This window comes from Conger conger, chromosome 1 (genome assembly GCF_963514075.1).
Source record: "Conger conger chromosome 1, fConCon1.1, whole genome shotgun sequence".
In the NCBI taxonomy this organism is placed as follows: Eukaryota; Metazoa; Chordata; class Actinopteri; order Anguilliformes; family Congridae; genus Conger; species Conger conger.
The window spans coordinates 58,583,523-58,595,506 of record NC_083760.1 but is presented as its reverse complement, the minus strand read 5'-3'; the positions used below and the strand labels follow the sequence as shown (position 1 = coordinate 58,595,506).

The 11,984-nt window shown below is 41.9% G+C and overlaps 1 protein-coding gene across 1 annotated transcript; it reads right to left on the bottom strand.

Annotated features, from left to right (window-relative positions):
• Positions 1-2,985: 2,985 nt before the first annotated feature.
• On the bottom strand, positions 2,986-9,841 carry LOC133135397 (alpha-N-acetylgalactosaminidase-like). Its single transcript, XM_061252375.1, has 9 exons — positions 9,691-9,841; positions 8,815-8,971; positions 8,573-8,713; positions 7,224-7,435; positions 6,779-6,873; positions 6,284-6,445; positions 5,069-5,266; positions 4,595-4,735; positions 2,986-3,476 (listed from the first exon to the last, which is right to left on the bottom strand). Exons 2-9 carry the CDS (start codon positions 8,967-8,969, stop codon positions 3,306-3,308), a joined length of 1,275 nt encoding a protein of 424 aa, XP_061108359.1. The 5' UTR covers positions 8,970-8,971; positions 9,691-9,841; the 3' UTR covers positions 2,986-3,305.
• Positions 9,842-11,984: the final 2,143 nt, after the last annotated feature.

Here is an 11,984-nt window from a genome sequence, read left to right as displayed (position 1 = left end):
GCTTGACATTTGGACTGCAGGAATTTGGTCAGATTATAATTATTTGGCATTGCTTGGAAAATTTTTGGACCATCATTTTTCTTTTTCATCCAAATTAGGATTTGTTGTAGCCTCATCAGATTCACTCTCCTACAAGTCAGTGGCTATTTTGCAACATATAGCTATCACCTATTTGAATAGAGGTGTAGGCCTCAATGACGTCAACTGACAACACATGAGTGTTTGCTCAAAAAATAATATATAATATAGCAGGCAGCAAAGAATCCTGGTCAACTTAAACCTAGCCTACCCCTGGTGTGCCCCACCACTGTTGACCAAAAACATTGCCATGGCTGTGGCCCAAACCTGCCACTAGAGGGACCCTTTCTGGGTTCTAAGACTAATCTCTTTGGAGCTCAAAGAATGATTTACTGATTTAATTTTGATTGCTGCAACACTAGGTGGCATGGATGGTGCAGTGGGTAGCACTGCCGCCTCACAACAAGGAGGGCCTCTCTGTATGGAGTTTGCATGTTCTCCCCCGTGTTTGCGTGGGTTTTCTCCGGGTACTCCGGTTTCCTCCCACAGTCCAAAGACATGCAGGTTAGGCTGATTGGAGAGTCTAAATTGCCCATAGGTATGAGTGTGTGAGCGAATGGTGTGTGTGCCCTGCGATGGACTGCTGACCTGTCCAGGGTGTATTCCTGCCCAATGTATGCAGGCCCCCTGCGATCCTGTTCAGGATAAGCGGGTTCAGATAATGGATGGATGGATGGATGGATGCTGCAACACTACTGGCCAGTCTGCTACAGCATATTTTGAGACATTTTGATCTGATGAAGAATTGTTTCTTCTCAAGCAGACAGTCAACAATGATGACGATGATGATGACAACAATGTTCAGAACGTGTTCAGATCATTTTTCTCCACCACTAATTTGCTCCCTATTAGCTGAAGCTGTCTCTGGATCATTACAGAGATTTGCATTGCATTCCCTGCAATAACGATACAGTATGATATGATACGCAATAAAAGCATTTTGGTGTGCAATGCATATTTCATGTGATATATCATATATTTATTATATTAATGCACAATTAAACATAGATAAAGAAGGGTTAATTTAATGCAATGGATGAAAAGCTGCTGTTGTAGGTAGAACAGGCTCATTAAAATGCTTTGTGGTGCCAGACTGGGGCAGAATATTCTAGAAATCTAGCCAACAGAAAAAGGGTGGCTGAGTTTTCCCGAGCAGTTGCTATGTTCCATCAGTATTGCGGCTTTAAGGAATGGCATCTGCTGCCTCTAAGTCTGAAATAAAACACAGACAGTCGGAGGAGGAAATCTAGTCATCATATGCCGTCTTCCGCACACTTAAGCCTCTCACGAAAACGCAGACACACACGTGCACACGCATGCATACACACGCTGCAGAGGATGTCGAGAATGCTTGGAATGGAATCAGTGGGTTCCTCCGCTCCCACTTCCCACGTACACAGAGAGGGCGTGTAGAGCTGCAGGCTGCCTCCCTGTGTCTGTCTGCACTTTTTCCCTTTTTAATTTAACCTTTATTTATACAAGGCAGGTTGACTGAGCACACATGTTCATGTACAGCAACGCCCTGTTAATTACCCCACCCAGTAGCCTAACCTGCATGTCTTTGGGTTGTGGGCGGAAACCGGAGCACCCGTAGGAAACCCACACAGGCACGGGGAGAACATGACAAAGTGCACACAGAAGAGCAAACAGAGAGGCCCCAGTCCGGATTCTAACCGGGATTCTTGCTATGATGCAATAGTGCTATCCACTGCATCAGACTGCCACGCCACTTATGACGTGTCCGTTCCCAGCTCACACACACACACACACACACACACACACACACACACACACCTGTGAACTTGTGTGCACACACACACACGTGTGAACTTGTGTACACACACACACACACACACACACACTTGTGACAGAGGAGTGGTTCTGTGCGCTGACCACCATAGCTATGAAAGCTCTGCTGTGTCTCTCACTGAAATCTGCTACACTTTCCCAAATTAAATCTCCTTTCTGAAATTAGCTGCTTTGTCCCATTGAAAAAAAGAATGAAGATACCCTAGGCGTGGGTGTATATTAATTCTACCGCTTGGCATTAGCAGTTGGAACAGTACACTACATGCTGAGCCTTCTGCTCATTTGCATTTTCAGTTGCCTCTGATTTTACATTTCAGACTTAAAGCTGCTTTAAAATATCATCCTTTTGACTGGAAATTGACTATGTCTGTTGTTTCATCCTGTTGCAGATATCAATTTTGAAAATGAAGCTGTTGCAGCTGATGATTTGTAACTATACACATATACTGTACTGTATATAGATATATATAAAAAAGAAAAAATACCCAGTCATTGGGAGATCAGGTCCAATGAAATGACTGCCAATGAAATGACAGTGACTTTGGTCTGTCCTGCCATCTGGTGGCAAAAGGAGGTAACGCACACTTCTTTTTATAGCATGCGTCTGCTGCCTCAGAGTATGAGGACAAACAGTGAGAAACGATAACGACGTGAAAGCGAATGCCATCTGCACTGCCAGACATCTGCTAGATGGATCACATGACATCTGAGTATTTCAGGAAATAACCTTTTTTTTCCAAGTGCATAAATTGTAAATGTACGTTTATAAAATACAAAGTCTTGCTTGTAGATCATCATATTATATCATGCTGTTATAATCCATACCCACCTAATAGGTTAGATGATTATACGATCAGCAGTATGAACTCACTCACCTATTGAGACTGTACCTTTGTTACCATCTGTTTAGATTGTAGCTGGGTTACCCTTTCTGACCGATACAGACTGTATCTGTGTCCTCTCACCTAGTTAAATCGGCCTTCCCTCTTCCAGTGGTCATGACGTAAGGTTAGGATGAGCCACGTTGGAGCACGCGGAATGTAATAACAGCAGTAAAAGACTCTCCTTGTTCATAAAAACACACTAAAGGCACTGATCTCTGGGCGGTAAAGTTTCACACATTTATTTACAATGTGCACTAAAAATAACCTCCTGGGACCTAGCTGAAAAGTATTTATACATTTGTGACATAAAGTTTCTTGGATGACAAGAACCTGTTGCATGCTGAAAATATTTGTAAAAAATATTCTTTTATTTTCATTGACTGGCCGTAGTGCAGGTTTCAGCACAGTAAAAACACAGTAAAATATATGGTTCTTGAGATTAAAACTAGAGACTCGCTGTACATGTCCCCGAGGGCAGAAGGGGGCAAAGATTGGTCTTTGCCCTGAAATACTGATCGGAACAGGGCTGGCACTCTACTCAATGTGGTTGTCCAACCAACTCAGATTCTCACTTTCCTGTGCCTGGCCCCGGTGCCTTATGGGAGACAGCAACCACATGACCACACCGGAAGGGTTGATGGAGACTGTGAAATATGTGTCATGGGTCAGTGCAGGCATAGTCTTCCCACTGAACACGTCATACACCTGGGAGAGATAGAGAGAGATAAAGAGAGAGAGGGAGAGGGAGAGGGAGAGAGAGAAAGAGGGGGAGAGAGAGATCAAATTTGAGAAAGAATGGTATCCAATTTTTCCAGAGAATATAAAAACAGTTCTCAAAATGCATCATGAAAATAAACTGGAAGAAAAGCACTAAGATCAAATGATAAAGGACTTATGGCTTTAAAATCAGACATCTGGAATAAAGTTATATCCAGTGCCTAACTCAGCAGTGAAAATGTTAAATCCATGTGCTGTAATTAAAACTTTCTACTCATGCCCCCATCTCTCAGCATCCTCCATATATCTCAATGTACTGCACTGCTATATCCAGGCTCCCATTATACCCTTGTTAGGTCACTCACCACAAGAGAAGCTCAGCTCAAGAGCAAACAGACAGACTATGAGTTATACAGCAGGTCAATTTCAGTTTCACCGAGACTATCCACCTGCTCTGCTCCCACCAATATATCACCCTGTAATTCTCCTCTGTGCGGGCCTTTGGTTACTCCTACAGTCTGAGCGAATGCTCTGCCAAAGTATGCATTTTAGGTACACAAAATGGCCGACAGTGTGATTAACACAGCAGCATAACCCGGTTTTAAAGCCGTCATGATAACTATGGACAAAAATAGCCTGTTACTGCCTACACACCTGTCTGAACCTCCATCTCATTCTCCACCAGAATCTCTGCTTCCACACATTCTGTCAAATACAGCTCCAAACATACATTTCAGCTTGACAGCAGAGGAACCCATCTCTCTATTTACCTCCTTCTTTTCACATTCTCTTTTTCATTCACCGCTGTTTCTCACATGCCTTTTTACAGGTCAAAATGTTTTCAACAAGAATATTTCATGAATAAAATGAATAATTGAATATTATAAAGCACATGGGAACAGGGCTTGTAACTCAAAAGGTTGCAAATTGATATCTGAAGTGGGGCTAATGACATCATACCCTTGAGCAAGGTAATTGACCTGAATTGCTCCAGTAACTAAAAATTGACATTGTGTAAGTTGCACTGGATACGGAGCATCTGTAAGCAGGTAAATAATAGAAAAATACTAATAGAAAGAAAGAGAAATGAGTGCGTTTGGGGAAACCTTATAGTTGCCGTCTTCATATCCCAGCTTGCTGAGAACATTCTGGTAGGGATAGGGCATGTCAGTTCGACGGCTGAAGAACACCAGCGCACTGGCTGAGTCAGAGAGAGGCCTCCAGAACACCTCAATGCCAGTTTTCTCCTGAGAGACGGGGAAGGGGGGGGAAGAGAGATTTGCTAAGTATTTCAAGTATGTCTTCGTCATTGGATGTCGATTATATTTTATCAAGCACGTATGATCATTCTTATGGTTACATTTACTGGCAGTTTTTCAAATATTACATAATTTGGCCCAGTTACACAGTTTTTTTTTTCTTATCGTATAAGAATATAAAACTGCTTGGGGCAATAGTCTGCCAATTTATCTATTCCCGTATGTATCCAGATGATGTAGTCAGGGCTTAAATAACTGATTAGATAACTGCCTTTTGATTTATCTCCCAGTGCAGTATACAGTTTGATAAATGGAAAGTACCTTCAGCAGGCATTTCCCTTGGATACCCAAGGGGTCTTGGTTGATGTCAATGAGGACTTCGTTCTGTAGAATGGCCCGGGCGTCATTTTTCAGGGTTCGAAGATCATTTGACATGAAAAGAGGTGCTGCCATGATTGCCCAGAGAGCCATCTGAGAACGTGACTGGTCCAGACTGAGACCAAAGTTTCCAATAATCAACTACGGAGGAAAAAAAAACAACCTACTCACATACTAACACACTAACAGCACACATGCACAAACCACAGGATGCACAGAAAAGCCAGACACTCACACACGTGCAGTACACTCGCAAATACACATAGCTGCTGTACACAACTCACACACATAGACACACATGACAGCCTGACACACAGGCACACACACTCACACGTATACGTATACACACATTGACTCAGAGTGTTAGACAATAAAATTAACAGGAGTCATGGGGAGCACAGACAAATGAATAGAAAAAATATGGAAAGGACAGGAGGGCTACCCTGCTGAAAAAAACAGCTTAAGCTAGGTTTTGAAACAGCTGGTAGCTGGTTGACCAGTTCAGACCAGCCCCCAGTTTGAAATGGTTTAGCTGGATGACCAGTTCAGACCAACTCCCTACTCAATATGGTTTGACCTGCCCAAGCTTTGTTTTGAAACAGCTGGTAGTTTCAAGATGGTCATTGCTGGATTTTACACCAGGGCAGGCATAAAGACAGAATGTAGACAGAGTGTATGACAGAAAGGGCGGCCTGTAGTGTAGTGGTTAAGGTAAATGACTGGGACACGCAAGGTCGGTGGTTCTAATCCCAGTGTAGCCACAATAAGATCCGCACAGCCGTTGGGCCCTTGAGCAAGGCCCTTAACCCTGCATTGCTCCAGGGGAGGATTGTCTCCTGCTTAGTCTAGTCAACTGTACGTCGCTCTGGATAAGAGCGTCTGCTAAATGCCAGTAATGTAATGTAATGTAACGTAGACAGAGTGTATGACAGAATGTAGACAGAATTTATGACAATGTAGACGGAAATGCATGACAGAATGTAGACAGAAACATGACAGAATGTAGACAGAATTTATGACAGAATTTATGACAGAATGTAGACAGAATGTAGACAGAATGTAGACAGAATTTATGACAGAATGTAGACAGAATGTATGACAGAATGTAGACGGAATGTAAACAGAAACATATGACAGAATGTAGACAGAATGGCATACCATGTCCGGGTCATTCCATTGCCCAGGGCCAGCAGCAGGCTGCAGCACATCCTGATTGGTTGAGAACCAGTCCACAATACCGAGCAGACTATCCCATGAATCTTGAATATCGTCATAGTTACGCCACAAGTTACAGATCTCTCCCAACTGTTTGTAGTTCACCTGGAATATACATGACAGACATGCAGAGAAATAGAGTCAGCCTGCGAACACATTTCATGATCACAATTATTTTATTTTATTGAATGGTTTATTCAATTCAAAGGTCAATGAGCATTAATAAAATAGGGAGGCAAAATTATTTATATAATTATTTATTGTAGACCTTGAACTATATGTTTTGAACCAATCACATCCCAATGCATGACAGCAAACCAGCCAAATCCCGCCTTAATAACTTCACATATCTCCGTGCAGAGCTGCCAATCACACACAGGGCTATGATACAGGGGCGGGAATGGAGAGGATGGCTGTTTTCAGATCAGTGTGACTTACTTTGGGAGGGAGTCCACCCTCGTAAGCTGGCCAACTGCAGGAGTAGGCAATGGGACGTCCAGTGGCATTCAGAGCCTTCCACATCAGAGGATACCCTATGAGGCACACACACACAAACACACACACACACTCACACACACACACAAAAACATGCACACACACACACACACACAAACATGCACACGCACACACACGGGCCCATGTGCGCGCGCACACACACACACACACATCTCTACTTTAATTGATGCCACAGGTTCAGTTTCCCTAATGACCCCATTTCACACCTAGTCTCTCTCTCTTTGTTTTGTCCTTAATCCCAGCTCCCTCACCATCCTCCTCCTTATCCTTCTATCCCCTATGCGCTCTCTTCCCCTCTGCTTCCTCACTCTTCTTCTCTGCCTCTGCACTCACTCTCCCTCTTCGCCCCCTGTCCTCTGCTCCTCACCCTCTTCCTGCACCGTGGCGTTGGAGTAACAGCCGTCCAGCTTCAGCATGTCAACGCCCCAGTCAGCGAAGGTCTGAGCGTCTATGGTGACTTTGTCCAGCGTGGTCCCTGGGTAGCCACCGCAGGTGTACGTGCCCAGATCACCATAGATACCCAGCTTTAGACCACGGTCATGAACGTAACGTGCCAGACTGGGGATTCCACTAGGAAACCTGGGAAACAGGAGGAGGGAACACACACCATTAACAAAGAGGCACAAATAATCAGCATAAAAACAGAGCAAGACTGTGGAGAGACTGACACAGTGATTCCTAAATAATTTTGTATTTTTTTGGCCTGGATAGCTGTGTGGTGTTTTTAAGACTATTAATTAACAGGCTATTCATTAGTGATTAATTAGTTGTTACTTATATTAATTAGTTAACTACAGTACTGTAAAGAGTTTAGCACCTTGAGATTTGAATTTAAATGAAAGCCGCATAATACACTCTATGTATTATTGTTATTATTATTATTATTAAGAAGATAATTTTTCCAACAATTTTATTTGCATTTATCAAGCTAAACAATGCAGCAGTATCTTGGGCCAATGAATGTGGTCTGTGTTAGATCTGCAATTTGGCAACGTTCTAGAAAATTAAAGATATTTGACAAAAAGTCTAGATCAGCTATATTAAAGTCACTGGCCTTCATTTACTGACAGATTCTTTTTAATGAAAAGAAAATATCCAAACCAGTATGTAACATTCCTTCACATTTTGGTGCCTGACATGTTTGAACAATGTATGGAATCTTGGGCGTACAATTTGCTGAGCATCCTGGAGGATGTCATAAATGCTGAATAGATTTGAAGAGAATGGAGCCTAATGTCTGGGCAAATCACACCTCAGCAGGATATCCCTGCATGTTTGCAGAAAGCTCTTAACCATTAGCATACCAGCGACAACTGATTCAATAACAGAAGAGTGACAACTGCAGATCAATCTGTCAGTATGTTTCTAAGCTGTCTGTTCTTCATTGATGGTGCAGTAAACTATTGTATTTGTTCCTAACTGGTTGTTCCTCATTGATGCTGCTGTAAAGTATTGACGTGACCACCATTTGCTGTATTTTAAAAACCACCCTTGATTGGAAGAAACTGAATTAAAAGAATATGAGTTTTCAATAATACTACTGCTGCTGCTGCTACCACTACTACTACTCCAACTACCTTACTATGAGAAAAACAACAATAGCAACAACAAAATATACTACTACTACTACCTCTACTACTACTACTACTACTACTACTACTACTACTAATAATAATAATAATAATAATAATAATAATAATAACAGACTGAACAGACCTGTCTGGGTCAGGCTGTAGCCGTCCATCTTTGTCACGTTGCTTGGAGGACCAGCAGTCATCAATGTTTATGTAGACATATCCCAGCTCCCTCCACCCATCCTCCGCCAGTCTGTCTGCCATGTCTCTGAACAGCCATTCACTGTAGGGGGTTAAAGGTGACACAGAGCTGTTAACACTCCATTCCGTCTCTCAGACCCCCAGGAGAGCACCGGTCTTTCACCACCCCCTCTGTCCCCACACCTGATACAGTTAGTGGGGTCATGCTTGCAGTCGATGTCACAGCGAAAGCGCTCCCAAGCCAACCAGCCCATAGGAGGAGTCCTCATCAAACCATTGTCCAAAGCGAGGGTGGCCGAGGACAGTGCCAGTGCAAAAATGGCCAGTGATGGGTCCATTTCTGGAGGAGAACATTAAGGCATTATTTATTTATTTTATATATTAGCCTTTATTTATACAGGGTAAGTTCACTGAACACACATGCTGCTTTGCACCACCACCCTGTTCAGGCCCCCCAAAGTAGCCTAACCTGCATGTCTTTGTATTAGATGGCACACTAAAGATGTCAACCGAAAACCTGCTGAGTGACTAAATGAAAATATTACGCAACAATTCCTGAACAACAGAACAAAGTCTTGTCACATGCTGTTTTCAAGAAGGTTGTAAACTGTACTTCACAAAAGAAATAAATATCAGACAACAGCCTTCTACTCAAGTCCACTGCAACACCATATACATTACTGTGCAAAAGTCAGGCACATGTAAAAATAATGACAGGAAAGGTTTCTAAATATTAAAAAATACTATTAAGAGAGCAGTAAATAAATAACAAAAAATCTATATCTGTTGTGACCTTTGCCTTTAAAACTGCACCAATTCACTTAGGTAAACTGTCCGGTAAGAAAATCAGCTGGTAGATTGTTTCATATGTTATTTTATTAAATTAATTATTTTTACTTTTTTATTTTTAAAAATGTAGGGTTCCTAAAATTTTTGCACAGTACTGCAGTTTTAAAATATAAACTCAGTTTTGAAAAGGCTGTCTGGTGACATACTCTCCCATATTTACACACTTTTCAAATTACATTAAAGACAAGAAGATAATAAAAAAGAGACTACCTCTGTCTATCAATATGAATCCTTATGCCTTTTCTTGTTTTAGCGTCTTTTGTTTAGACACAGACCCAACGGCAACACAGTACAGAGCCTGCGCTAAACACTTCCTTGTGGTTCTCTCGGTCACGTGACACAGATAGTGAAGACATGCCGAGTCAGCTGACTGTGAAGGGGGAAGGGCAGAATTCACACACTCATTCGGGGCTTTCCGACGTCATTTTACAGCCTTTTATTTGTCCTTTCTCAATACAGACCTGAGGTGGTGTGATGCAGCGTATCATTCCCTCTGTGCACTATTAGGGTCTGAAATAGGTATTGTTTAAGACATTGGGTCAATTGCAGTGTACTTAGCTGGAATCTTGACCTCAGGTTTAAACACATAGACCACATAACTGCATTCCAACTAGAATACTAAATACTTCTCAGATTTGGATAGCTGTTTCAATTGTAATAAAGTGTTGGGGTCTAGAGGTTTAAACATGAGATTTAATCTCCAGGGGGATATCACAAAACAGAGTTAGCAAGATAAGTTCACAGAGTAAAACAAGGAACCCTTCCAAAACTGGAATATAGACTAAATTTTAGTCACTAAAATAAAAACAGCTGTGCTGGGTTTTACTTACTGAACTTATCCAGCTAACTCAGTAACCCTGCTTCGTGATATACCCCCCAGCTAAGCAAGCTAGAATTGAACCATGTTGTTTTTGTTGTTAAGTACTTCTTTAGCAATCACAAACCTTACCACCAGGTGGGGCATATCCACCACACAAGGCTTTTTCTCATGTCGCTGTCAAACATGCTATACCAAATTATTACAATAGTTACCAAGACACATTTTTATTGCAAGATAACAATAACAGCTGACAACGTTTGTCATACAATTAATATAACACTGAAAACTACAGACTGCAGAGGCATAAATCAAGAACTACAGTCTATCAATCTCTTAATAGATGACTGACAGAGCCGACAATCCACCAAAAGATGACTGATGACTGACTGATACAGCCCACAATCCACAAAAATGGTCTTAACCTGGTGTGTGACAGAGTAAAATATCATGTGATGATATCTTTTGTCAGCTATAATCACTATATTTTGCTCCACAAGCTGTTGTTGAGTGACTCACCAAAAGCAACTCGTAGACAGCTGGAACATCTTGGAAATTAGCCTGGCACATAAAGAGCATGGATTCTATCCTGTAGAGTAGTGGTTAAGATACATGACTGGGACCTGGGACCTGCAAGGTTGGTGGTTGAGCCCCAGTGTAGCCACAATCCGCACAGCCGTTGGACCCTTAACCCTGCATTGCTTCAGGGGAGGATTGTCTCATGCTTAGTCTAATCAACTGTATGTCGCTTTGGATAAGAGTATCTGCCATATGCCAGTAATATAATTAATGTAATACTACAGGTTAGCTGTTGCATGTTGTGCTCAGTGCACCCCCTGATCTTGTACTGATGCATTGCCCTTTCAGTTAAACCCTAAACTAGAAAATGGTAGTGTCAAAATGGCAACTAAACTATTGGGTATTAACATACATGCTACCCAGCCTCATGGCAAATACGTACCTCTGAGCACTTTTTTGCAGAACATAGATTACGTTCTCACGTTGCTGCAGTTATGAAATCAAGTGGACTGCAGACAGACTATTGCAGATAGGTACGTTAGCTCTAACCAATACTTCTTTTGTTTAAGGTAGAGGTCAAGGTTTAACAGTTGGTCGTAGAAATAGTCTGTCTGTGTGGAGAAAGAATGTTTTTTTTTGTCTTACAAATGTTGCAGAGCTAAGTTGTATGCCGGGACCATGCACAGAGATTGCAGAAGTGCTGGTGTCCTTGTCTCTCACCCCCTGGGGAATGAACAGAAACACCTCTTCCCCCCTCTCAAACTCCCAAGGCGAACTCTCTGGGATTTGTATATTAGCTCAGCAGCTGTGAAGTGCTAAAACAGAATCACAATGAAACTGGTTCACAAAGCCAGTCAGAAAGTGATACTGCAGACTGTGAAATATCCATTTCAAGTGAACATTTTTTCAAGCCAAGCTGGCAGGCAAAACTATGAACCCTTCCTTTTTCAGTCAAATGTACTGTATTTTTCCACAAATTATTTAAGCTCTACTAGCATCTACACACAAAAAAACTGTGTAAAGAAACAGAATGGGTGACAGCAGGCCTGAGTCTTTTGAAAAGGAATGTGCTTAAAGGAATGAAAATGGATATAAACATGATTTGCTTTACCTGAGCTGTGGTCACTGTAATAGAAATCTGACAAAACCACGTATACCATACCATATC

Bases quoted from the DNA above. Each gene is read 5' to 3' on its own strand.
- LOC133135397 (XM_061252375.1), bottom strand. From the start codon at position 8,969: ATGGACCCATCACTGGCCATTTTTGCACTGGCACTGTCCTCGGCCACC. The intron at 8,714-8,814 runs GTGTGGGGACAG...AACCCCCTACAG, and splicing joins GACCCCACTAACTGTATCAG to TGAATGGCTGTTCAGAGACA. The intron at 4,736-5,068 runs GTACTTTCCATT...CCCGTCTCTCAG, and splicing joins AAGGGAAATGCCTGCTGAAG to GAGAAAACTGGCATTGAGGT.